At 32.8% G+C, this 25,307-nt stretch overlaps 5 protein-coding genes across 5 annotated transcripts; 3 read left to right on the forward strand and 2 right to left on the reverse strand.

Annotated features, from left to right (window-relative positions):
- The first annotated feature begins 598 nt into the window (after positions 1 to 598).
- LOC124530439 (histidine-rich glycoprotein-like) lies at positions 599 to 4,701 on the forward strand. Its single transcript, XM_047104610.1, has 7 exons — positions 599 to 610; positions 705 to 1,016; positions 1,124 to 1,290; positions 1,482 to 1,575; positions 3,849 to 4,160; positions 4,261 to 4,427; positions 4,605 to 4,701. The coding sequence occupies exons 1-7, from the start codon at positions 599 to 601 to the stop codon at positions 4,699 to 4,701; spliced, it is 1,161 nt and encodes a 386-aa protein (XP_046960566.1).
- Positions 4,702 to 7,571: 2,870 nt separating this feature from the next.
- LOC124530623 (cuticle protein 8-like) lies at positions 7,572 to 8,753 on the reverse strand. Its single transcript, XM_047104859.1, has 4 exons — positions 8,716 to 8,753; positions 8,317 to 8,622; positions 8,058 to 8,224; positions 7,572 to 7,707 (listed from the first exon to the last, which is right to left on the reverse strand). Exons 1-4 carry the CDS (start codon positions 8,725 to 8,727, stop codon positions 7,620 to 7,622), a joined length of 573 nt encoding a protein of 190 aa, XP_046960815.1. The 5' UTR covers positions 8,728 to 8,753; the 3' UTR covers positions 7,572 to 7,619.
- A 1,113-nt stretch (positions 8,754 to 9,866) lies between these two features.
- Positions 9,867 to 10,927, forward strand: LOC124530441 (cuticle protein 19-like). The gene is made up of 4 exons (XM_047104612.1): positions 9,867 to 9,888; positions 10,024 to 10,379; positions 10,480 to 10,646; positions 10,807 to 10,927. The coding sequence occupies exons 1-4, from the start codon at positions 9,867 to 9,869 to the stop codon at positions 10,901 to 10,903; spliced, it is 642 nt and encodes a 213-aa protein (XP_046960568.1). The 3' UTR covers positions 10,904 to 10,927.
- Positions 10,928 to 15,057: 4,130 nt separating this feature from the next.
- LOC124530442 lies at positions 15,058 to 19,859 on the reverse strand. Its single transcript, XM_047104613.1, has 5 exons — positions 19,724 to 19,859; positions 16,534 to 16,755; positions 15,895 to 16,449; positions 15,554 to 15,783; positions 15,058 to 15,196 (listed from the first exon to the last, which is right to left on the reverse strand). Exons 2-5 carry the CDS (start codon positions 16,591 to 16,593, stop codon positions 15,127 to 15,129), a joined length of 915 nt encoding a protein of 304 aa, XP_046960569.1. The 5' UTR covers positions 16,594 to 16,755; positions 19,724 to 19,859; the 3' UTR covers positions 15,058 to 15,126.
- Positions 19,860 to 23,537: 3,678 nt separating this feature from the next.
- On the forward strand, positions 23,538 to 25,231 carry LOC124530630 (zinc transporter zipt-7.2-like). The gene is made up of 4 exons (XM_047104867.1): positions 23,538 to 23,671; positions 24,081 to 24,293; positions 24,591 to 24,757; positions 25,067 to 25,231. Exons 1-4 carry the CDS (start codon positions 23,660 to 23,662, stop codon positions 25,128 to 25,130), a joined length of 456 nt encoding a protein of 151 aa, XP_046960823.1. The 5' UTR covers positions 23,538 to 23,659; the 3' UTR covers positions 25,131 to 25,231.
- The last annotated feature ends 76 nt before the right edge of the window (positions 25,232 to 25,307 follow it).

A 25,307-nucleotide genomic window follows, 5' to 3' on the forward strand; every position in this document is an offset into this window, starting at 1 on the left:
TTATATGTATATGTGCACGGGTGCTTATTCGGAATTCTCTAAAGTTTTTTTATTACGACCTGACTTTGTTTAAACGGAAAATTACTTTTAAAATCAAAAAAATATATCGTTCCTTAGCATTCATTACCCATTCATTCTATTATTTTCACCTCACTAGTCGAACGCAAATGACATATCAATTCAAGGTCAAAGTTGTTTATTTACCTTTTCTCCTCTTCCCATTGGAATAGACTATAGTAAGTACGAGCCCGAGCCCGTAGTACTCGTTCTACGGGCTCTTAGTGAGAATGTGGATACACTCGGCCTGAATGTACTGCTTTTTTCAGTGGTTTGCTTATAATTTTATATCTCTCGCTACGCTTATAAGGAATCTGTTTCGCTAGCCAATCAAAAGCTCAAAAATCAAAAGCTCGAAGGGTTAAAAATGCAAGTTGCCTAATAAGTAGAACAATTTGTAATCTGGTTTTAAGTTGTCACCTCAATCAAACGTACGTAACATGTCCGAAATAAGCGCGTAGTAAGCGATTATGAATATAAAAGCACGAATGATCTCAATTTAATATCATTGCAATTCGGAACTCAAACCAAAAAACGCAAAATGCTATCTAAAGTAAGTTTGAAATAAATAAATAATGTTTATTAATTATACTCGTATTTTTGTTATTATTGGTAAAGTAATTCATTTTGTGTTTTTTTTTGTATAGGTACTTTTCCTCGCAGCTTCGCTGATGGTAGCAAGCGCGCAGCACCATGGACAAAGTCACGGTCACGCCACTTCTTCTCAGTCAATCATCCGCCACGATATCTCGCACAACCAGCACGGCCACAACCACGCCCAACCCATTGCCGTCCACGCTGCTCCAGTCGTCTACCATCAACCCGCTGTCACCGTTCACCACGCTGCCCCCATTGTCCACTCTGCTCCCGTAGTTCATCACGCTGCTCCTATCGCATACCACTCAGCTCCTGTCTACCACAGCCAACACAACGATGCTCATGAACACCAGGATTACTACGTAAGTATTATATCATTATACAATATGTACTCTGTGTAAATTGTCATTATAACGATTATTTATTGGTCACTCTAACTATATAAATCTAATAAAATATTGTTTCGCAGTCGCACCCCAAATACGAGTTCCAATACAACGTAGAAGACCACCACACCGGTGACATCAAGTCTCAGCACGAAGCTCGTGACGGTGACCACGTGACCGGCTCCTACAGTCTGCACCAGCCCGACGGTTCCGTACGCACCGTCCACTACAACGCTGATAAACATAACGGGTAAATTTTTCGCTCTATAATTTATGCAAACTTCCTTATGATTAATTGTAAAAAATTGTAAAAATTGTTTCGCAATTGATTCATACGTAATGACTTGAATTAGAATTTAAATATATCCGCAAGGACCGCAACAGATTGATTATGTGTCTAAAAATGACTGAGCCATTTTTAATCCTTATTGTTATTTACAGATTCAACGCTCAAGTTGAGAACTCCGCCCCATCAACACACGCCCAGCCGGCTCACACTCAGCACCACGCGCCACAATACGTTCTGTCTCACCATTAAATTATTGTAGAACAATATGTAGCTGATAATAATGTAGAACAATTCTTATGTGTGCAATTAAGATTAAGTAATAAATTTGTTTTAACCAAATACAATCTATTATTGACTTATCATTCCCTTGTTGTGTTGTACTTTTATATTTAGGAAAATAAAAATATAATCTACAAATAATTTATAAATACTTAAAAAAACACAAAAGTATGAATTTTTCTTTAATAAAAGTAAAAATACGTTTTGGAAACAAATAGTATCAAATTTTATATTTGAATCTAAAAAAAGGTTGATTTATTAAGGCATTATTCCAACTTTGTTATCAGAACGACTCTCAAAATATTTTTAATCGGATCTTGTTAATCTTCATTACATAAGTTATTCTCCACGATTTGTGAACATCCCGATAGCCGCTACAGGTAGTATCGGAATACTTGGCGTTGATATTTCGAGCCTCGTTCAGTTCCGCGGTCAATTGGAAGGCAAAGCCAAATTGGCTTCAAAAAACCTCGGTGTGCTCAGCAAGACGAGACAGTATTTCATGTCGGCCCATCGCTTAAAACTTTACAAGGCGCAAATTCGGCCTCACATGGAGTACTGCTCTCACCTCCGGGCGGGTGCTCCCCAGTACCAGCTCCTTGCATTTGACCGCATCCAACGTAGAGCGGCTCAAGTTATCGACGATCAAGCCCTTTCCGATCTCCTTGATCCTTTGGCTTTGCGTAGAGATGACGGATCACTTTGCATCTTCTATCGAATTTTTCACTTGGAATGTTCCGAGGAATTGTTCGGATTAATCCCGGCTGCTGAATTTCACCTTCGGACATCTCGTCAAAATTCTAAGTTTCACCCTCACCACCTTGATGTCCGAAAATCCACAACTACGCGATTTATTAGACATTTTCTGCCTCGCACAACCACTTTGTGGAAGCAGCTTTCGCCGGCGGTTTTTCTGAACCGATACAACATGGGAACCTTCAAGAAAAGAGCCTACTCCTTACTTAAAGGCCGGCAACGCACCTGCAAGCCTCCTGGTGTTGCAGATGTCCATGGGCGGTGGTAGTCACTTTCCATCGGGTGAGCCTCCAGCTCGTTTGCCACCTAATTCATAAAAAAAAAGAAATTTAGTAAAAGGTTGTAATTTTTTACAATCGGACACTTCGATTTTATTTGTTTGATAGTCGTCTCTTAGATCGCTGTAGGCGATAATCAGTTTTGCGCGCCGTTTTTTATAATACTCTATCTCATGCCTGTTTTAACATGTTGTGCAATTATATAAGTTGAAATAGATAAATATCATTATATTAAACGTTTTTGAAAGTGGACTAAGGTGTCACGTAGAAATTGAAAAAAAAGGAAGACGGATATAGCTAATTAAATACCTAACATAATAAATCATATTCATGTGTGATTATTGATTATATTATGTTCTATATTTAACTTAAATACGGTAAACTTTTTAGTGATACTTTATTATTCTAGTGATATTTTTTAGTATTTAAACTGTCAGCAGATTAACAAAAACAATTTTTTATAATGATATTCTACACAGGTCTTTATTTTTATATTTAACGCTAATAAATGACAAAAAACAAAACAAAATATTGTAGCTAATCACACGAACACCTCCATATTAATGTATTTTAAGCGCGGTTCAGAGGTTGAAACGTAAGCTAGACAAGGACTGTCATAAATTTAACATACAGGTACGTGTTGTCGCCTGTGTTTTATTGTAGCTCCTAAAGCAATAAACCGAATATGACTTAGTTTTTTTTTATGGTTTAAGTTAGCGGACGAGTATATGGGCCACCTGATGGTAAGTGGTCACCATCACCCATAGGCAATGACGCTGTAAGAAATGTATTAGTCAGCAGGTAGGTTTCTTAGAGTACTTTGTATACTAAACTACCGTATTGGCTACAGTATAATATTGTCTTGGAGGAAAAAAAAATTGAAAAGCGTATTTCATTTTTCTTGTTGTCGAAGAAGATGTCAAAGTTGCATAAATGTATGTATGTGGTACAAATTGAAATGTATAAACTTGTTTTAAGTTGTCACCTCAAACAAACGTACGTAACATGTCCATAATAAACACACGCAGTATGAGATTATGAATATAAAAGCACGAGTGATCTCGGTTTAATATCATTCCTCTCCGGAACTCAGATCAAAACACATAAAATGCTATTCAAAGTAAGTTAGAGTTGATAAAACAAATATTTCTTTATGATCAAGTAATTCGCTTTAAATTAATCACTAATATAACTATTTTCTTGCAGGTACTTTTCTTCACAGCTTCGCTGATGGCAGTGAGCGCCCAGCACCATGGACAAAGTCACGGTCACGCCACTTCTTCTCAGTCAATCATCCGCCACGACATCTCGCACAACCAAAACGGCCACAACCACGCCCAACCCATCGCCGTCCACGCTGCTCCAGTCGTCTACCATCAACCCGCTGTCTCCGTTCACCACGCTGCCCCCATTGTCCACTCTGCTCCCGTAGTTCATCACGCTGCTCCTATCGCATACCACTCAGCTCCCGTCTACCACAGCCAACACCACGACGCTCATGAGCACCAGGACTACTACGTAAGCATTCTATCAATATTCAATATGTATTCTGTGTAAATTCTCAATATGACGATTGATTATTCTAACTATAAAATTCTAATAAAATATTGTTTTGCAGTCGCACCCTAAATATGAGTTCCAATACAACGTAGAAGACCACCACACCGGTGACATCAAGTCTCAGCACGAAGCTCGTGACGGTGACCACGTGACCGGCTCCTACAGTCTGCACCAGCCCGACGGTTCCGTACGCACCGTCCACTACAACGCTGATAAACATAACGGGTATATATTTTGCTCTGCACTCACAATCCCCTGATTCAAGAGATAAGAAACATAAAAATGCGCTTCGTAATTGATACTTACGTAATGATTTTAAATATACAAAGGCTGTTTACAAATATTATATAAGAAGAAAGGTCGTATATCTGTACCCTCTTTAATTGTGTTTGTTATTTACAGATTCAACGCTCAAGTTGAGAACTCCGCCCCATCAACACACGCCCAACCAGCTCACACTCAGCACCACGCGCCACAATACGTTCTGTCTCACCATTAAAGTAATTTAATTATTAGACAATAATGTGATGTTGTAAAATTCCTTCCTTCCTTTGAGTGCCGTGAGCTCCCGTGCCAGAAGAAGTCGCTCTTCCTTAACACATTCACACTTTAATTCAAAGTTATAAGATGAAACAAGCTAAGAATTAAGAATTACAAAAATACATATATATATATATATATATATATATATATATATAATAGCTAAAGGTAGAGCGCGTTCGCGTGTGTGTCTCTCTCTGTATATGTGTGTGTGTGTGTGTGTGTGTGTGTGTGTGTGTGTGTGTGTGTGTGCGTGTCTGTATGGCTAATTGTATAGATATCCAATCCAATTAAAAACATTATCCAAGATAATCGAGACTTCCGAATATTTTGAAGTATAAAGTAAAAGTAAATTTAAAACCGTATACTTACTGATATCTTTATCAGTATATAGGTATTCCTCAAAAAATATAAAAAACTAGAATTTAATGAATTTAAAGTGTAACTATATTTCCTTAACGTTAAATCGTTTATGGTTATGGTTTTAATCACTTAATATACATAGTTTGTATAAATAAAAATTTTAACAAAAAGAAAATCCGACTTCAAACAAAACACTATTTTAAAACAAATGAATATGCACTAAAAAGTAATAAGAATAATTGCGTATTCAACATATTTTTTAGAGTCTTCCTAAGTTAAATGAAATGAAAAATATTAGACTACTTAAAAGTCGATTTACGATTATATAATGTAGTTATAGTTATTGGTATATTTGGAGCCGGTGTCAGCCACGGTGCCCTTGCCCCAACAATCAAAAGAAAGAAGCGATACGAGCCCCTTGATTGATCCAGTATATTATTGTGTAAAAGGTAATTTGTAAAAAACATATTTGTTAAAGTATTCCCGTATTGTTTTTTGATAGATATACTGTAGGGTTTTATTGGCTGACACCGACTCCAAATATACCAATAACTATAACTACATTATATAAGAATTATCAAAATTGGTTAACGTGATTTTCAGTTATTCACCTATTTGTCGCGCATATACATAATGCAAATTTAAGACTTATGTCGTTTTCATATGGATACCATCATCGGAAAAAAATTAAAAAAAAATGGGACCCCACGGGAAGCACTAACTTTCAAACAAAAAAAAAATATTATCAAAATCGGTCCACCCAGTGAAAAGTTATGAGGTAACAAATATAAAAAAAAAAAAAAAAAATACAGACGAATTGATAACCTCCTCCTTTTGGAAGTCGGTTGAAAATGACGACTCAAAAGCCTTAGTAAAAGCCTACTTGAATAAATTATATTCCTATTTTGATTTTGAGCCATATTGTAAACGGTCTTGGACAGGTTCTTAGTTTAAATATTATATTGTGTGTGTGTATTTATGAAAGCCATTTTAATATAAATAAATACATTTGTTGGGCTGTGCTATAATTTTTGAAAACTGTAGGCCAATTATTTTATTAATAACGACGGCTAATTATTTTATTAATATTTATTATCAAATAAATGTTTTATTTAACATTCAACAATAAAGAATTATTTGAAAAATATGGACAGCGAATGAAAACAAAAGATCGGTGGGCAATCGATTCCCTTGAAAGTTTGCTTTCAATGTATTTCCAAAAATCTTTAAAAAACGATTTTAAAAAAATTACTACAAATCATGTTCACCAAAGTACTTGATATTATCAAAATAATATAAAGATACATAAAAAAAGGCAGACACCATGTCTGCTGTACATATTCATTAGTTTCAATTTCTAGATATCAGACTGACAAGGCAGTTACATTAATAAGTAAGTCCGAGAAAAAAACGAGCATGTGCGAGTCGGGCTGAGTTCTGTAGCGCTAATGATTATCACAATGAACAATGATTTAATAAATGATTCCCTTGCGAGTAAGCTCGATATGGTGCTTGCGTTGACTTCAAAATTCACTTTTTTACAGCTCAGATGTCTAATAATATAAGTATTTGATAAACTAGACGCAAACACTATGATATGCAAACTAGATGATAAACTAGACAACAATTAATTTATCACATAAGGATTTACATATAATATAAGAATATTACACTATAAGAAGAAGCACGGAACCCGAAAAACAGAAATATGTTTAGTATGTATTTATGTTGCTAATATTTTTGCTTATATGCGTTATATAATTGACTTTGCCAATTAGTAGATTCAAATCGTATGTTAAATAATCATAAATAAGGCCTATTACTCATTACAAAATTATACCGATGATAAAAAAAAAACTTGGAGTTGTTATCATTAAATTTTTAGGCAGGATATTCAATTATGTTTTATTAGCTCGCCTGTTACATAATTGGTGTAAAAAATAACTATTGAAGTTCTAGCCGGTTCCTCTCGGTACAGAATATAGGTATTTCTACTCTTCTTAATACCTTCGATATTTTAAACCTTTACATAAATTCATGGAAAATGTCGATTGAAAAGTTTTTGTTAGAACCCGTTCAAATAAAAAACATATTGATTTTGTATATGATGGTATGGTCTTACATTTGTTTTTATTTCTTAGGGTTTTATATTCGAGTGAGATACTCTAGTAATTCTACTTCACCATACGTCATCAGTCAATATTAAGAGAGAATATGACTTTGATTATATATTATGAGCGTTATATTTGTATCTACGAATATTGATACAAATTGTCTAAGTTGACCAAAAAGTTTTAATATATTTTTCTTGGTTTTTTTATAAATGATAATCACTCAACAAGGAACCAAAATAAATTGAACTAAGGCATGATGGTACACTAAGCGATGGTACACACATACATCAGTAATGTAAATTGTTTTTAGAAAAAAAATGAAATTGTAATAATCGTTTCATATTTTATTTAGGTAACTTATACATTAGGAATATCCTTACATCTATTAAATTTGTAACACTTAATGATGAGATACGATGTGTTCGGGGGCGTGGTGAATCGGCTGGGCGTGAGTTGATGGGGCAGAGTAAGCGACTTGTGCGTTAAATCTGAGGAAATATAAGATCCTATTAAAACCATATTAATCCAAATTTTGTTATTAGGAAATACATTTTCCTAATACCAAATTTTAAAAAAATAGTATAGCTGGGTTAATACACATGTATAATTATAATAATAACCGTAATAGCAATTTTTTTGCTTAAATCTTATATACACGCATGTTATTTCAAAGGGGTATTTTTCTGATTGAACGATTAGTTAAGTTAGTAAGGATTTAATAGTTTGGAATCATTGATTTAAATTCTAGTTCAAGTCATTACGTATGAATAAATTACAAAACAACTTTTTATAATTAATCATAAGAAAGTATGTATAGACTATAGAGCAAAAAATATACCCGTTATGCTTGTCAGCGTTGTAGTGGACGGAGCGTACGGAACCGTCGGGCTGGTGCAGACTGTAGGAGCCGGTCACGTGGTCACCGTCACGAGCTTCGTGCTGAGACTTGATGTCACCGGTGTGGTGGTCTTCTACGTTGTATTGGAACTCGTATTTGGGATGAGACTGTAAATACATGAAAGTCATAATAAAATGAAAGGGTTTTCTAATGTTAAAATAAATCTACATTTTTTAATGACATCAATGACTAAACATACGTAGTAATCCTGGTGTTCATGACCATCATTGTGTTGGTTGTGGTAGACTGGAGTTTGGTGGTGCACAATGGGAGCAGCGTGGTGTACTACTGGAGCAGCGTGGACGATAGGAGCGGCGTGTTGGATGTAGGCGGGTTGGTGGTGGTACACGGGAGCACTGTGGACGGCAATCGGTTGCACGTGGTGGTAGCCTTGGTCGTGAGAGACGTCGTGTCGGATGATGGACTGAGAAGATGTCGCGTGACCGTGGCTTTGACCGTGGTGCTGCGCGCTCACTGCCATCAGCGAGGCGGCAAAAATGACAACCTAATAAAATGTAACTAGTATTAGAATCTAATTAAAACGTGTAAATATTATTTTATTGCTTTCGATTTTGATTTATTTATTATTTAAACTTACTTTTAAACTCATTTTGTATTATCTGGGCTAAAGCTCTAATGAGAATGATATAAATTAAAATTTACTCTTGCCTTTTATATTCTGAATGATTAATATATTTTCAATGAACGGATTACATAGGAACTTGATTACTAGTTGTAACTGGAAACGAGTTTATAGTTTAAACCCGTTTTCAGACATAGTGTCACAGTCATTGTCATATTGGATTGTTTATAATCTTTTTTTATTTGGTGAAATATTTAAAAGTTTAACGGCGGTTATAATATTCATTGTGATTTTCTTCAGTATGTCATATCTGGTTTTATAATTATATTTTTGATAAAAAGTATCTTTTTAATACAATATGTATCATATCAACGTTTTGTACCTTTTAAATCAACGACGACTTAATATAATGCTTGATTAAATTTTCACGTTTTATATACTTGATTGTATTGATGATATTGGCAATCTTTATAAGCATAAATGTGCTGTTTTGCTAGGAACCTTTACATTGTTTAATAACTTAAACAATGAAAAGGTATTACTTATTAATAAGCCTATATAACTATAGGCTTATTAATAATTCATAATTATGAAATATTACATTTTAGTTAGTTTAGGAAATATCAAAATATCATAAACATTTATTTAGAAAATTTTACCAGTGTGTTATTATTTTTCAAACTCATAGTTTTACCGAAATAAATCATGAAACAAACACTCACATATACATTCTTGTTCTACTCCGTAAACAGTAACTTTATAAGGGATGGGCATGTAAACAAAAGTTATTTGTATGAAAAATTGAAATAGTATATTTATCTGCGCTGGATGAACGCCAAGCCTATTTGAGAATCCCATTTCTGCGGCCCTTAGAAAAACGCCGTGGCTCTTATAACAGCTGACGTCACTTGGGCTTCATATGATCAATCGAATTGAACCAGATCAATTGTTCTCTGTATATTAATTATGTATTATATAAGATGCAAGTGCTATCAAATACAATACTCTTGAGCGACAAATGAAAGAAATATTTACATACAAATGCCTCGAAGCGAATTAGAAGTTTCTGTTCTTTCTTAAAAACTTTAAGTTGCTTAATTTTATGTGGAACAAATTGAAATGTATAAACTTGTTTTAAGTTGTCACCTCAAACAAACGTACGTAACATGTCCATAATATACACACGTGGTATGAGATTATGAATATAAAAGCACAAGTGATCTCGGTTTAATATCATTCCTGTCCGGAACTCAGATCAAAACACATAAAATGCTATTCAAAGTAAGTTTCAGTATAATGAATTAATATTTATTTATGATCAAGTAATTCGCTTTAAATTAATCACTAATATAACTATTTTCTTGCAGGTACTTTTCTTCACAGCTTCGCTGATGGCAGCGAGCGCACAGCACCATGGACAAAGTCACGGTCACGCCACTTCTTCTCAATCAATCATCCGCCACGACATCTCACACAACCAACACGGCTACAACCACGCCCAACCCATCGCCGTCCACGCTGCTCCAGTCGTCTACCATCAACCCGCTGTCTCCGTTCACCACGCTGCCCCCATTGTCCACTCTGCTCCCGTAGTTCACCACGCATCTCCTATCGCATACCACCAAGATCCCGTCTACCACAGCCAACACCACGACGCTCATGAGCACCAGGACTACTACGTAAGTATTCTATCTATATTCAATATGTATTCTGTGTAAATTCTCAATATGACGATTGATCATTCTGACTATAAAATTCTAATAAAATATTGTTTTGCAGTCGCACCCTAAATACGAGTTCCAGTACAACGTAGAAGACCACCACACCGGTGACATCAAGTCTCAGCACGAAGCTCGTGACGGTGACCACGTAACCGGCTCCTACAGTCTGCACCAGCCCGACGGTTCCGTACGCACCGTCCACTACAACGCTGATAAACATAGCGGGTATGTTTTTTTAGATAAGAAGCATAAAAATGTGTTTCGTAATTGATACACTCGTAATGATTTGAATTTATATATAGAAAGGCTGTTTACAAACGTTATATTATATGTCTTGGAAGGAGCTTATATCTGTATCCTCTTTAATTGTGTTTGTTATTTACAGATTCAACGCTCAAGTTGAGAACTCCGCCCCATCAACACATGCCCAACCAGCTCACGCTCAGCATCACGCGCCACAATACGTTCTGTCTCACCATTAAATTATCTCAGAACAATGACTGGTAGCCAATAATGTTACGTAGAATATTTTATGTTAAGTTTAAATAATAAATAATTTCAAAAAAAAAAGAAATAGATATTTTGTGTCATAATCCTTAAATTTAGTCTAATAACATTTAGACTATATATGCAACAAAATATTAAACACAGGTCTTATACAGATACACATATGTTATTTACAAAAAATAACTTTTTTTTTATATTATAATATGTTAAAATCCCAAGCCTGTACACAGATCACAATCTCACAGAATAACTATAGACTCAAGGGAACGAAACATCTAAGTTCCAAAAGATAGATAGAGGTGTTTGCTTAATATTTCTGTCTGTGTCAATGTTTATAGGATGTCCGCTAAGCAATAGATGGCCAAATTACCATTTTGTGAAACTAACACAAAAAAAGTTTGGGAAAGTTCTCTTGCCATGTAGACATTAAAAGCAATACATAGCTGTGTCAAATCAGAAGGCATTCACCGTAAATTTCTTTCTTAAACATAGGCCGTTTCATTTTTTCACGTAAATTTCGCTGTAAGCATTTATTTGTTTATGCCAGTTTTAGTTGTCTTATTAGTGCATTTTAAATTTAAAATAGTCTGCATAAAAGGGACATATTGATGTTTTGAGTGAATAATTAGCTTGTAACTGGATTTAAATTATTCAAATTTATTTTGAAGGAGGTGTTATTACAAGTTGTCACTTGTAAATATATCACATCATAGTATATAATAAAGTCGCTTTCCGTTGTCTGTTTGTCTCTGAGTATGCTTAGATCTATAAAACTACTTTACGGATTTAGATGCAGTTTATTGAATAGATTGTGATTCAAGAACTTTACATGTATAATCTATGGTCAATATAGTAGATAAAACATTAGATATATTAGATAAAGTAGCATAAACCAGACGATAATATTTGTAACATCATTATCATTATATCGTATTAGACAAAGTCTGTCTGTCTGTCCCTATGTTTGATTAGATCCTTAAAATTATGCAACAAATTTTGATGCGGTTTTTTTAATAGATTGAGTGTGATTCGAGAGAAAGCATTTTTGTTTGTCATGTTTCATTAAAACTTAAATGTAAAACGATCACTATTTCGATTAGTAGGTTACATCACGAGGAGGTATGAATCTTTATGATTACAAATAGTTCAGGTGACTCTTTTTTACAGAATTAAAATAATTTCAGTATCTGAAGGTCTTCTACTCTACCAGTTAGTTATAATACTATGAAAATAACCAAATATGCAAACAGAGCAGTATCGAAATTTGTAAATTGTTTAACTTTTTTAACCGTTCATGCTGCGGAGTCCCAGCCAATTATTATGTACAGTATGTGTGTGCACCACACTTTTTGCTTTGTATTGAAGTTTAGATCTCTATTAGCAACAGACAACTTAGTAGGTTTAAAAAAACATTTTTATTTATAATGTGAATATTGTTTTTAATTTTACTTACTTATAATACACTGACATGTCTCAAACCTTATATATTATAAAAATATATTTTTACAGAATTGCTATAATAATAGATTTTTTTATGATATCGGTAGGCAAATGGGCTACCTGATGGTAATTAGCATTACCATCGCCCATAGGCTATAATGCTGTAAAAAATATTGAACATTCCTTGTTTATTACACTGGTACCACCAACTTTGGAGAACTGAGATGTTATGCCCTTAAGCCTGTGTTTACACTGCCTCTCTCATCCTTCAAACCGAAACACAACAGTACTGGATACTAATATTTGAAGGTATCTCTTGTAAATGATGGTATGGGTCGGTGGTACTTACCAATACGGGCTAGCACAAAGCCCTACCAGGAAAAAGAGCCCAGTTACTTAATAGAATTATATAATTGTAATATAAAATGTTAAAATCCGTTAATAAATCCTTCAACAAGGGCTGTAAAAGATCTCATAAATTAAAATGGTGAAAGTAAACGAAAGATTGCACTTACCTTCATTTTTGACCTGATAAGGAGATAATGCAAAAATATATATAATACTTTAGTAACAAAAAACACGTTTTACATTTATGCACCAATATATTCTTTAATATTAAGCAGGATTTTTTGTATAAAATAATGACTTTAAAAAAAATATTTATCATTCGATCGCGAAGTTCACACCATAATATATCATTATAGATAATATGTTTTCTAAAGTAAGAATCATTATGCCGCTTATTTAATTTTTTTTTTATTTCATTTAAAACTTTTTTTATTTTACAGATTTTCATCTTCGCCACAGTGCTTGTAGCAGTAAGCGCTCAACACCATTTACATGAACACGACGACGATAAATCAATAACATAAAAATATTGATGATTTGTTTTAGAAGAACTTATGAAATCCTTTATAGGTAATATTTTAGTATATAATAAAATATAACAAATTTCTTATATAGGTACATTTTTCCACAAAATTTAAATATAATAAATGACCCAACAATACTGTCTCGGCTACAAATGCAAAATATTCAGAGACAAAATACTTTTCTCTTATTTCCCATGACGTATCAGAATAAAGTAGCTTAAACATTTCTGTGTCTACGTGCAAACTTTCAGGTTATCCCATTAGATCATACCGCCAGAGCCCTTCATTCCCGCTCTATTTCATCATCATCCTTGAAGTTAGAGGTAATAGATGTCCTAGATATTTAAAGTAAAGTAAAACCCGGTAAATTTCTCACTGCTAGGATAAGGCTTCCTCTTCCTTTAAGGAGAGGGTTTGGAACATGGCAGAATTTCGATGAAATTAGACACATGCAGGTTTCCTGACGATGTTTTCCTTCACAGCCGAGTTCGAGATGAATTATAAACACAAACTAAGCACATACATATATGTATATGTATATAGTGGTGCTTGCCTGGGTTTGAACCCGCAGATGCACCCTTTTTACCCATACGGTTCTATTTCAGCTCAATCAATCAAAATAATATAGACTGACTAAAACATCAAGAATATTTTGTGTTCCATTTTTAAAATGTGTAAAGTTTGGATTGAAAAGAGACAAGGTAACTTACATTAGGTTTTAATTAATATGCTGTAAAATTAATGACTAATTTAAGAATTTTTTTTTTTTATATTTAAATTGTTAACTAAATCCATGTTCTTCTACCATTCATTTCCACATGACCTACCTCGGCTTTGTTGCAACTGGTCAAAGATTTTACTATTACGTTAATGCTGAGCAATAATTGTTTGCAGTCATACCGTTTCGTAATTTAATTTGTGTTAAGTATATCAGAATATTTTAATGCTTGTGTATAGTTTTAGTTTCATTAAAAAATAAAACGCGTTAGAGAATTTTAAAAATAACTATTAGCAACTGACAATATAACCTCGCTAACAACCTCGCTGGCACTTGTAAAATATTTTTATTAACTTTTCCCTTTAATAAAGGAAATAATTCTTAAAAGAACAGTTTCCAGAAATTAAAAAAAAAACTACAGTGAAACAAAAATCAATTTAGTATTTAATATTTTGGACATATTATATACATATATAGATAGAGTTATTTTGCCTTCATAATAATGTAAGGAACTACTTCCTTGCTATCGTATTAAATTGGTTTGAAATGTAACATATTTTTATTGCAAAAATAGGATAATAGCATTACTGGAAGTAAATTACAGTATTGGAAGTCAATTACCTCAATTCGTTAACAACTTACACACACACACACACACACACACAAAAACAATACGTGTGAGTATGTATAAATTACAAATGTTATTTCATTCATTCAAGATACAATTTGCGCGGACGTTAACCCCGTTTAAACGAATCTTCCGTCTCCTTTCACTGTTAAAAATAATGATAAAAATGTGTTTCACGAATATTATTAGCCCGACATACTTTGTATTGTTCTTTTAATAAAATTATTCGGATTATTTTTAAAATATATTGTTGTAACTATGAAAATAATTTAATAACATTGTTAAACTAAAGCATTAACTTATACTGTGTTATGAATATTTTGTATTCGATATTAGAAAAAAATTAATTGTTAAAATGATTGAGTCTTAATTTAATCTAATAAAATAATATTTATATATTTTAAAGTAAAAGTCATAGAATGAGATAAAAGCACATTTTATTATAATAAGCATAACAATATAAAAACATTTACACATATAGTAACAATAACATTGACAATAATTTAGACTCAGTCAGTCTTAAATAAATAGGAAATTAATTTAATTCTCATGATGGCTCTCAATATGCACGTGTTGTCCAGGAGCTGAGTGCTTAACCACAGCGTTGAATCTGAAAGTGAATACAAAGTAAATTAGAAAAATACTAAAGAAGAGTTAGGTAGCAACAGTAAATACTTAATATAAGTAGGCTCTTACACTTTATTAATTCGAAATTTAAATTTAATTTATGTAATATGCTGCTCGTAATGTAGTTAAGATTCTATCTTAAAGTAACTAAGGTACTCAGTAATTAGTTGTGTAAGATATAAAACTTTGCTAAAACGAAACGACTACTACCTCCAAGACTATTTTTTTCAACTATATGTAATGGTAAACAAATCGCATTCATTGTATAAACGTTTTATAAGTTGTGATGTATATGAAAATAATAATTAATGTTCATATAAAATAATGATTGATTCTTTACCCGTGGTGTTTGTCCGAGGTGTATTCAACAGTCCTGATGGAACCGTCGGCTTCGTGCAGGGAGTAAACACCCTTAACATTGTCACCGTCGCGGATTTCGTGCTGGTACTTGTTGTCACCGGTGTGGGGATCCTCCACTTTGTATTCGTACTGGTATTTTGGGTATGCCTGTATAAAAAATAACGGTATATATAACAAAACCATTTCGTAAACGTTGAACGATATAAAGGTCTGTTTCGTGAATAAAATAGATGAGTGTGATACGAATACATTAATAGAAAGTTGATGTAAGATAGGTTCCGGACATCCGTGAACGAGTTAGCGTTTTAAATTAGAACTTACGTAATAGTCAATTGGCTCATCGTGGGAATGGGTGTCAATTTGGTGATGAGCTGGCGCTTGGTGCTCAGATTCCTGGGCGTATTGGTAACGGTGAGCTGGTACACGAATGTAGTGGGTTTCTTCACGAGCTGGCGCTGAGTGGGACTCGTGAGATACGCTTGGGTAGTGTAATGTTTGAGGGTTAATCTTAACATGTGCAGCCTGTTGAAGTTTTACTTGCTCATGTCCTTGATAATACTGCTTGTATGATATCGGCTGCTCATTTTGTTCTCCATAGGACTCTTGGGAGTGAGACTCCTCGTGGACCGGTTGGTAATGGAGAACGCTCTGAGATGAAACTGCTGGCTCATGTTGGACCTCCACAGAAGCAGGAACATGGATAGGTGCATTTTGTTCGTCCTCGTGAATAGGTGCTGGTTCCTGGTTAACAAGTCCAAGAGTCTTGTGAACAGAAGGATATCTGTACTCCTTTTGTTGTTCCTGTTGAACTGGCCTGTACTTGTAGATACGCTCCTGGGCGACGCAAGCCGTCACAGCGATGGCACAAACCAAAATCTGAAAGAATTATTATAACGTTAAAACAATTGCACTATAAATTAACTTCAATTTTAAATCCGTAAGTGTTTGGTTGAAACGCACTTTAGCTAGCATGTTGATCTTTCTTCTGAGACTTCCGCAGTGAAACTGATGAATTAACATTGACTTAAACCTTAATATATACCGGAGACGTTACGAGAAAGAATTGAATCAATCTGTTACTGCTTGGGGCGTCAAATTTGTAACCCACAACACGCGCACAATTTCTGTGACGTAATTTACGTAACCAATGTGAAGGTTGTCTGTCCAGTTGAGAACAAAGTACTGAAAAATAATGGTATTCGGAAATTATTTAACAATCATTTATTATTACGACCTTTCAAATACATAAAACTATATCATTTACAAGATGTAATTAATTAATTGGGCAAGCAAGAATTGCTTTTTATATCGGCCTAAAACATAATAAAAAAATATTGCCTTATTTTTAAATATTTCATAACGTTTAAAAATCTATTTTATTACATATTTATTTTGTTTTATATTTATTTAAATATTATATGTCAGTTTATTTGCAATTGTACAATTATTTGTGCAACATGCTTTAGATATAATTGTTATATTATATAAAATAATTAATTATGTAAAAATAAAATGTAAAGGAATTAGTTAATCGTATTTATAATCATTATCAGAATATCCTTCAAAATCATATTATTTTGGATTATGACATGTACTCTGATCCGAGGCAATTTAATAGAATAGTGTTTTAATTTATTTTTTTAACCTGATTAAAATACAAGCAATAAAGTACTTTGACAATTTGAGGTTTCTAAAACTTCTACAAAATACAAAGTCAATATTAGTATTCAGATTTAACGTGGATCTAGTTCTCCTTGCATCTTAACATAACGTTTTAGAACGCAATGAATACTTCGAAATGAGCCGAACATTAGCATAACTTGAGAAACCTCCATCGCGATTTACTTAAATATTATGTATAAAAGAATCTTCATTTTTTTTATATAAAATGTAATGTAACATTAAAGAGGTGATATCATACTAGACGTTATCAATTATAAAGGTAAGTTTGTGTGTTTCCGGATCTGTTTAACGCTTAACATTGATATTTCGATAGCTGTATTGACATTAAGAAAGACGGATGTAAAGTACCGTTAGTGTTTTACTTGGTGGTAGGTCTTAGCTTATCTGAGCAGGTACCCCACACTTTTTTTTTAATTTATTTATTTTAGGAGCTTAGTCACCATTTGTGACTATGTCGCTCTGTTTGTTATATTACAATTTTTTACTTTTTTATTTCCTTAAACTTAAACATTTGTTACATAATTTGCATAATAATTTTGTTTCTTTGCTCCCAGGAAATGCCAAAAAACTAATACAATCCACAATAGTTAGTCTGCTTTTAATATTCGAATAAATATCCTGTCTAAGTGACTCACTCCGAACACATTCCAGTAAAATATGGTAGATTTAGTCAATTCTACTACGTATTTACGAAATGAGGTACCCCACACTTATCAGCAATGTTACCTACAAACAGCAAGACTTAAAAAAAAATGTTTAGGTTTGAAGGGCAAGTGAGACGGTGTAGCTTTATAGGGATATAACATCTTAATTATCAGTTGGTGGTGCATTAGCGATGTAAGGAAGGATTAATATTTCTTACAGTTCCAACGTCTATGAGCGGTGGTGCCCTCTTACCATCAAGGGGCGTATTATCCCGTCTGTCTCCACTATACAGAGTTTACCAGGAACAATTGCCAGTAAGCATCACAGTATATATAGGATATAAAGGTACAAGAGTCGAGATGGCCCAGTGGTAAGAACGCGCGCATCTTAACCGATGATTGCGGGTTCAAACCCAGGTAAGCACCGCTGATTCATGTGCTTAATTTGTCTTTATAATTCATCTCGTGCTCAGCGGTGAAGGAAAACACCGTGAGGAAACCTGCATGTGACAAATTTCATAGAAATTCTTCCACATATGTATTCCACCAACCCGCATTGGAACAGCGTGGTGGAATATGTTCCAAACCTTCTCCTCAAAGGGAGAGGAGGCCTTTAGCCCAGCAGTGGGAATTTACAGGCTGTTGTTTGTTGAAGGTACATGTGGACAAATGCTTAGAGCTTGTTCTGCTATATTGCTCCAATGCAAGGCAATGCAAGTTTCCTAGTGATACTAAGCTGGACCGCTGTCAATGAGATACCACCAATAACACCACCATAAACCACAAATAAATCATATTAAAACTCGGTGGTGGTTTACCCGCCTTTGAATTGCATTCTTTAATCAAGCTTCATGTTGTATAATATAAAAAAATGTTTAAAAATATCTGCAGCGTGCACTCTTACTTTTAACATATCGATTTCAAGAAAAAATTCATAATCAATTGCAATCATTCCACCAGAAATGTTGAATCAATATTAAAAGCATCTGCCGTTTGTTTAAATTAAAATTCTATATTTAGACGTTAGATGTAAATAAAATATTATAATAATTAATTAATTAAAAAAAAGTTTAGTTAGATTGATTTTTACCGACTTACGTTAAAATATCCTTATATGTAATGGTATCTTTAATGTTATGTTTGTTTATAATATAGCAGATCAATATGATATATTTATTTAAGATACAGCTTATCCTGACAAATTAATCAGATAGAATAATGTCGGCCAAACCGCTTTTGACGCATACATAAAAGTAGTATGAAAATATTTTAATTGAACTGGCATATTCATTTTGAACTTACTTTTTATGAATTATTTTTTAATATTTGGTATTTGAAACAATACGTTGCGGAGTATTGTAATTAATTTAAATAAACGAATAAAAAACCGCAGGCATTGTTGTATGACGCATTAACACAGTTACCTACTGTGGTGAATATATTAGTTTTCGAAAAATCTGTATCAAAGAGATATACTTAACAATTTGCTACCCGTGTGAACTCGTGACGCGGATCTTATAAAAAGCAAATAATAACGGATCTGCTTAGCAGAACATTCAATGACCTTACTAAAAGTCATGACTGCGTTCTGTTTCTATGAATATCGGAACCGTGAACTAAATTTCTTTTGCAATGACCTGTGATCAATTTTGGGCATTTCGTTTGTATTTAGCTAAAATAATTTACGTTTGTCTTGATTGTATAAATTAAAGATATCACTCACATATATCAATTATCTTCTATCGTAATAGAAGGATAATAAATATTAGTTATTATAATTACTAAAAAATATATGAATTTAATACTAATAAATCTTTACTCACAATATCGCGATCTCTAGTTTTGCCATATTTGTTCAATATTTAGTGTCTCTTTCACATATATCTTCAAAATTACGTATTCCTAGTACACATTTTGTTGAAGAGAAAGGACTTTGATGGTTAATTTTACTGTGTATGTATAAAAAGAACAAATAAAACCTTATTTCTTACATTATAAAGTACTGTACAAAGCTATATGGTCCTAAAAAAGTTTTCATGCAGTTTGTAATATTCTCTATCCTAAAAATAAATAAAATGAATAATAAAAACGTTTATTACAGACAACCGAACGTTGATGAATCTTGTTTCGTATAAAAATAAACGAGGAATTCAACGATTTATAAATAAAAAACCTTAAAACACATTCTTACTCATGCTTGCGTGTACATAGTTTAATATTAATTTCCAGTTTGTAAATAATAATTATTTATTATATTTACGTTAGCTATTACAAAGATTTAATAATAATGTTGATTACAACAATTCGTTACTATTGGAATTATGCAAACCGTTACGGCTGACCTTGCTCTACAACTCATGAAAAACAAAATAAAACATCAAACGACTGGACAATACTGTTCCTATTATAATATAACTGCACTACCAATATCAATAGACTTATTTCTTTTATTGGATAAATTAAAACATTTCTTTGCTTGACTTATTAATTGATTTGAAAGTTCTATATCGATTTGTACACGATAGCTATAACAGGGTAGCTTAAAGAAATAAAATTTTAATGGGGAGGATGAATGAATAGCCCAATGAAATTATTGACCTTACCATCTGGTGGTTACATCATTACCGTAAAAAGTAAAAGTAAAGTAACCGCATTTTAAATAATGATTTTAATATAATTTCAACGCGCTACTTCACTTATTATATTATGTTTTCCTCATATTTTAAACCACCACAATTTGATGTCTACGTATCCCATGCACCGATTTTAAGTCCAGCGTCAGTTTCCGAAATATTTTAGTGAGAATTTAAAAAAAATATTGCAGCCGAAGTTACTCCTTATTATATCAGTTATCTGTGAAAGCCAGTGAAAGTCCCGTCAAAAGCGGTCCAGCCTTTCCAGAGATTAGCCGGGACAAACAGACAGACAGACAGACAGACAGACAGACAGACAGATAGACAGACAGACAGACAGACAGACAGACAGGCCGACAACAATTGAAAAATAAATTATATTTGGTATATGTACCGTGTATACATACATATGCATTACAATATTAAATATTGCAGAGTAACTTTATTATCATTTTATACATAATTCCAAAATATACCAGTGAAAGTCCCGTCAAAATCAGTCCAGCCGACCAAGAGATAAACCAGAACAAACGGACAGACATACAACATATATAAAAAATATGGTGGTATATTTACCGTGTAAACATATTGTATATGGATTACGTTAATTGAGGTTATTTTAATATCAAAAACAGACAGTCGAATTTTAATACTCGTACGTATAGATGATAAAGTAAAGCTAAATGTCGACCTGATAAATTCACTCCGAAAATATCCTTCTTTATTTCTGTTGCTAGCTCATTCCACGATGCTATCGTGCGTGGTGCACAAATGAAGTTGAGTTTTTATTTACCACGAGGATGAATCAAATTATACCCAAATAGGCATAAGAAAACTCAGCGGTGATTACCGGCATTTGAGTCCGTGACCTTCGGCAAACATCCACGTGTTGTAACAAACGAGACATTTCGGCACTAACGAAGGCAGAACCCTGCATTAAAAAGATATCTAAAACCTTAGATCATGTCCTAACAATTCTCTTCTTCTGATTTAAAGAAAATTGACAAATTACCGTCGGAACACATTCATTTATCTCTGGTCGAATAAGGTGATAAGTAGTATTTACTTTCCTCAGACCTGTATCCTTATAAAATTGAGAACAATTTTAACATTATCAAATTCGTTTCACATAGTACTCGACTAATGATGAAAAAATCCCTAAACAAAAACAGGTATTTATTTTTTAAACACATCGATTTTTTTATAGTCTATTAAATAATGTAATTAGTGATAATGAGTTTTAATAAACTCCAATATTAAATTGATTGGACTTTATTATCAGCGATTTCTAAATACTGTGCACGTAAATGCATGTATTTATACAATTATATTATGAATCCGCTGTGAAGATGTTAAAAACATAATAGTCTTCATTTCATATTATTACCTTTTATTAGCTAAAAATAATTTTCGATTGCCTGATTTTATTATTAACTTGTGTTTACATGCTAAAATTATGCGAATAACGATTTACTTGTACAATTTTAAGGTTAAAGTTGTGTGTATTACTAGCGGTAGATCGCGACTTCGTTCCTGTTACATTTTACAAAATGTCTATTACTAAGACACTGGAGTCCGAAAAAATTGCTTTAAAAACTAGTTTATATTAACTATTCTTGCAATCTAATTATAAATTGTCTCGTTGTCATTAGTAGTTAGTACGTGAAGAAAAAAATAACTAAAGAAGATCACAGAACATTCGATTTGAAAATTTATTTTCTCTTTTTAAATGTAATAAAAACAGGTTTGATATATGGCGAAATAATGTTAATTAAAATTAAATTAATTTAGATGTATGTATAATATGGATATCATTAAAATAAAAAATCGTAGCCGCGAACACAAGGCATTAGATTTCAGACGCCTTTTTCGATGTCAGTACGATTGAAGTCGGCTATCAAAACGAATACCACAACAACAAATTTTCCGCTGGTCTTCTCCTCAAAATGATGCTTCCCTCTAGGTAGGTTAGGAACATAGTCCACCAAGCTGCTGCAATGTGGATTGGTGGATTTAGATGTGGCACAATTTCTTTGAAATTAGATACATGAAGGTTTTCTCGCGATGTTTTCCTTCACCGTCGAGCACAAAATGACTTATAAACTCAAATTAAGCACATGAAAATTGTTTCTCGGTTAAGATCCTATACCTTATTATGCTCTTATACCTATCAAAATTTATAAGATAACTAATAAACGCATAGATGATTTTCATATATACTAGACTAGCTGCCAGTTCGACTTCTGCCGGGTAAAATAAAAAAAAAATTTACTTCACGATCGCAGCCAACCGATTCATATCTAAATTCACACTATTCATCGAAATCGATTCATTTTAAGGAGAATAGAGTGACATACAGTTTCTTTTATATATATGAAATATTTCTTTAGATTGCATGTACATACTAATGCAATCTATACTGAATTATATAGGTCATAAAAGTACCTCGCTATTTGTATACTAATTAACTAGTCATAAAATAAAGAATACTAGCATTAAATTACATAATACTAAGTGATACTTCCGTTTAGTTTAATTGCATGACACTAACTGCTCAAACTCAAACTACTTATTTCAAATGAATTTACAATGTCCACACATATTTTTTCATTTATCTATATTATTATCATTTAAGGAACTTGGTATACCATTCAAGTAATACAAAAATAAATAGTTTTTTTTTTATTTCAATATATAAAATATTTACTTTTGTGTATTGTATCCATTATTTCTTTAACAAATCGAAATGCAAGATATGTCTTTGAATTTTTCTCATATAAAAATACAAAAACATTTGTTAGAAACGGACTTTAATTGTGAAATATCCAATGATAGTATTATACCCGCTGCCAATATAATTAAACCTACGCAATGACTTGCATAATTTGATAATTTGCTTACAAACTATCAACAATATGGTAAGTGAGTGTTCTTAGTAAACTTTTTACGAAATTATTGCGAGCTGCTTAAAGTATGCAGTTAACGCTTTATGCTACCAATATTAGTGAAATCAACATTACCTTGGATAGATACTGTAGTTATAGATATAAAAGACGCGATTCTTAACTGAAATGTATCAGTTCACAACTTGACTTAGCATCCTAAACAGAAAATAATTAAGTCAATATGTACTCCAAGGTATATACATCCTTCATACTTATTAAGTGATAGTGTGATTAGAATAAGTGTCATCTTCAAAAGTGATTTAAAAAAAAAGTGTTTTCAAAATTTTTAATGATATTCATAAAGAAAGGGGTTGTAAAAATAATCATTATTTTTATATGATTTTGATTTTAGAAATAGCTACCATTATATGGTGATATTTACAATAAGTTTTTAGAGCACTTCGTCAAATATATTTAAATTAACCTTGTATACAAAAATTTCAGATTATAAATCAGAAATCTTTATTTAACTTCAAAAATTCAATATTACCAATTCTATAATTACCAATCGTTCATTTAGTTTATGTAAATTACAATGTTTACATACATAAATATTACTTAATAATAATTCAAAAACTAATTATCGGCTCTTACGGTTTCAGGTGTTTTGTTTGGCCGCTCTTATCGCCGCTGTAGTGGCACACGAGCACGGCCACGCCTACTCATCTCAGCACATCTCTCGGCATGATGGAAAGCCTGAAATAGTTTATGTTGGTCATGGACACGAAGGTCATGGGCATGATGGTCATGGACACGACGGTCATGGACATGGCTATGGACATGGACACGGCCACGGCCACGCCATCGACTACTATGTAAGTATTTGACTTGGAATAAGAGATAATTAAGACAATGAATTATAATAAATCATTAATACGTATCTTTAATTTCTTATTTTAATAAAGAAATATATAGATAAATTACTAATATATTTCTGACGGTAAAACTGCTACTTATTCCTTTACCGATTCTTTTCGATAGAATCTACATCCAGAACCGGCATTAACTTTACTAAGCAGTTCATCTAAAGCGTCGATTCAAAATTAAACAAAGTACAATTTTATTTTAAGCATTGTTTAAAGAAAAGTATAATTGTTATAATTTGTTTTCAGGCTTACCCCAAATACGACTTTGCATACAAAGTTGAGGACCACCATACCGGCGACATCAAGTCTCAACACGAGAGCCGCGACGGTGATGTCGTAAAGGGCTACTACGCCTTACACCAGCCCGATGGCTCTGAGAGGGAGGTGCATTACCACGGCGACAAGCATACCGGGTAAATATTATCTACTTAGACTTTATACTGACCTATGCTATATTACTTCCCAGCTATAAAAAATATCAATTATATTGATTGAATTTGGAAATTTAACAATCAAAACACTTCTTTTAATTTTATAAAATAACGTATCGTTATTATTAGATTTTATCATTATTACATTATAGACTTATTATAAAAAATGATTATAAGTAGATCCTAATAAAGATAGCTAATTCTTTTTACTGGCAAATATTATGCTGTTCATATATTATACTTACAAACCTTCATATGATGTAAATATTAATTTATATATTTTTTTTACAGTTTCCACGCTGATGTGAAATACGACGTGCATCACATCGCCCCTAAACATTACCACCATGACTGAATATTTGTTAGCCAAATATGAAAACTTGTTATCCCAACGTCTTGGGCGTATTGTTGATTAATATTTTATATATTTTATACGAATAAAAGAACATCATCCTATTCATAACTTTTCTTTCATCACCTTTTGCGATATTCGTGATAGAATTATGGAATTACAATTTTAAAAGAAGTTTAT

This window comes from Vanessa cardui, chromosome 6 (genome assembly GCF_905220365.1).
Source record: "Vanessa cardui chromosome 6, ilVanCard2.1, whole genome shotgun sequence".
NCBI classification, from domain to species: domain Eukaryota; kingdom Metazoa; phylum Arthropoda; class Insecta; order Lepidoptera; family Nymphalidae; genus Vanessa; species Vanessa cardui.

Bases quoted from the DNA above. Each gene is read 5' to 3' on its own strand.
- LOC124530630 (XM_047104867.1), top strand. The intron at 24,294-24,590 runs GTAAGTATTTGA...ATTTGTTTTCAG, and splicing joins GCCACGCCATCGACTACTAT to GCTTACCCCAAATACGACTT. The intron at 24,758-25,066 runs GTAAATATTATC...TTTTTTTTACAG, and splicing joins CACGGCGACAAGCATACCGG to TTTCCACGCTGATGTGAAAT.
- LOC124530441 (XM_047104612.1), top strand. From the start codon at position 9,867: ATGTCCATAATATACACACGTG. The intron at 9,889-10,023 runs GTATGAGATTAT...TTTATGATCAAG, and splicing joins GTCCATAATATACACACGTG to TAATTCGCTTTAAATTAATC. The intron at 10,380-10,479 runs GTAAGTATTCTA...ATTGTTTTGCAG, and splicing joins ATGAGCACCAGGACTACTAC to TCGCACCCTAAATACGAGTT.
- LOC124530623 (XM_047104859.1), bottom strand. The intron at 8,225-8,316 runs GTATGTTTAGTC...ATGTATTTACAG, and splicing joins ATGAACACCAGGATTACTAC to TCTCATCCCAAATACGAGTT. The intron at 7,708-8,057 runs GTATATTTTTTG...ATATTTCCTCAG, and splicing joins AACGCTGACAAGCATAACGG to ATTTAACGCACAAGTCGCTT.
- LOC124530442 (XM_047104613.1), bottom strand. From the start codon at position 16,593: ATGTTAATTCATCAGTTTCACTGCGGAAGTCTCAGAAGAAAGATCAAC. The intron at 15,784-15,894 runs GTAAGTTCTAAT...TTCACGAAACAG, and splicing joins ATGAGCCAATTGACTATTAC to ACCTTTATATCGTTCAACGT. The intron at 15,197-15,553 runs GTAAAGAATCAA...ATTCACTTTCAG, and splicing joins ACCTCGGACAAACACCACGG to ATTCAACGCTGTGGTTAAGC.
- LOC124530439 (XM_047104610.1), top strand. The intron at 1,017-1,123 runs GTAAGTATTATA...ATTGTTTCGCAG, and splicing joins ATGAACACCAGGATTACTAC to TCGCACCCCAAATACGAGTT. The intron at 1,291-1,481 runs GTAAATTTTTCG...TGTTATTTACAG, and splicing joins AACGCTGATAAACATAACGG to ATTCAACGCTCAAGTTGAGA.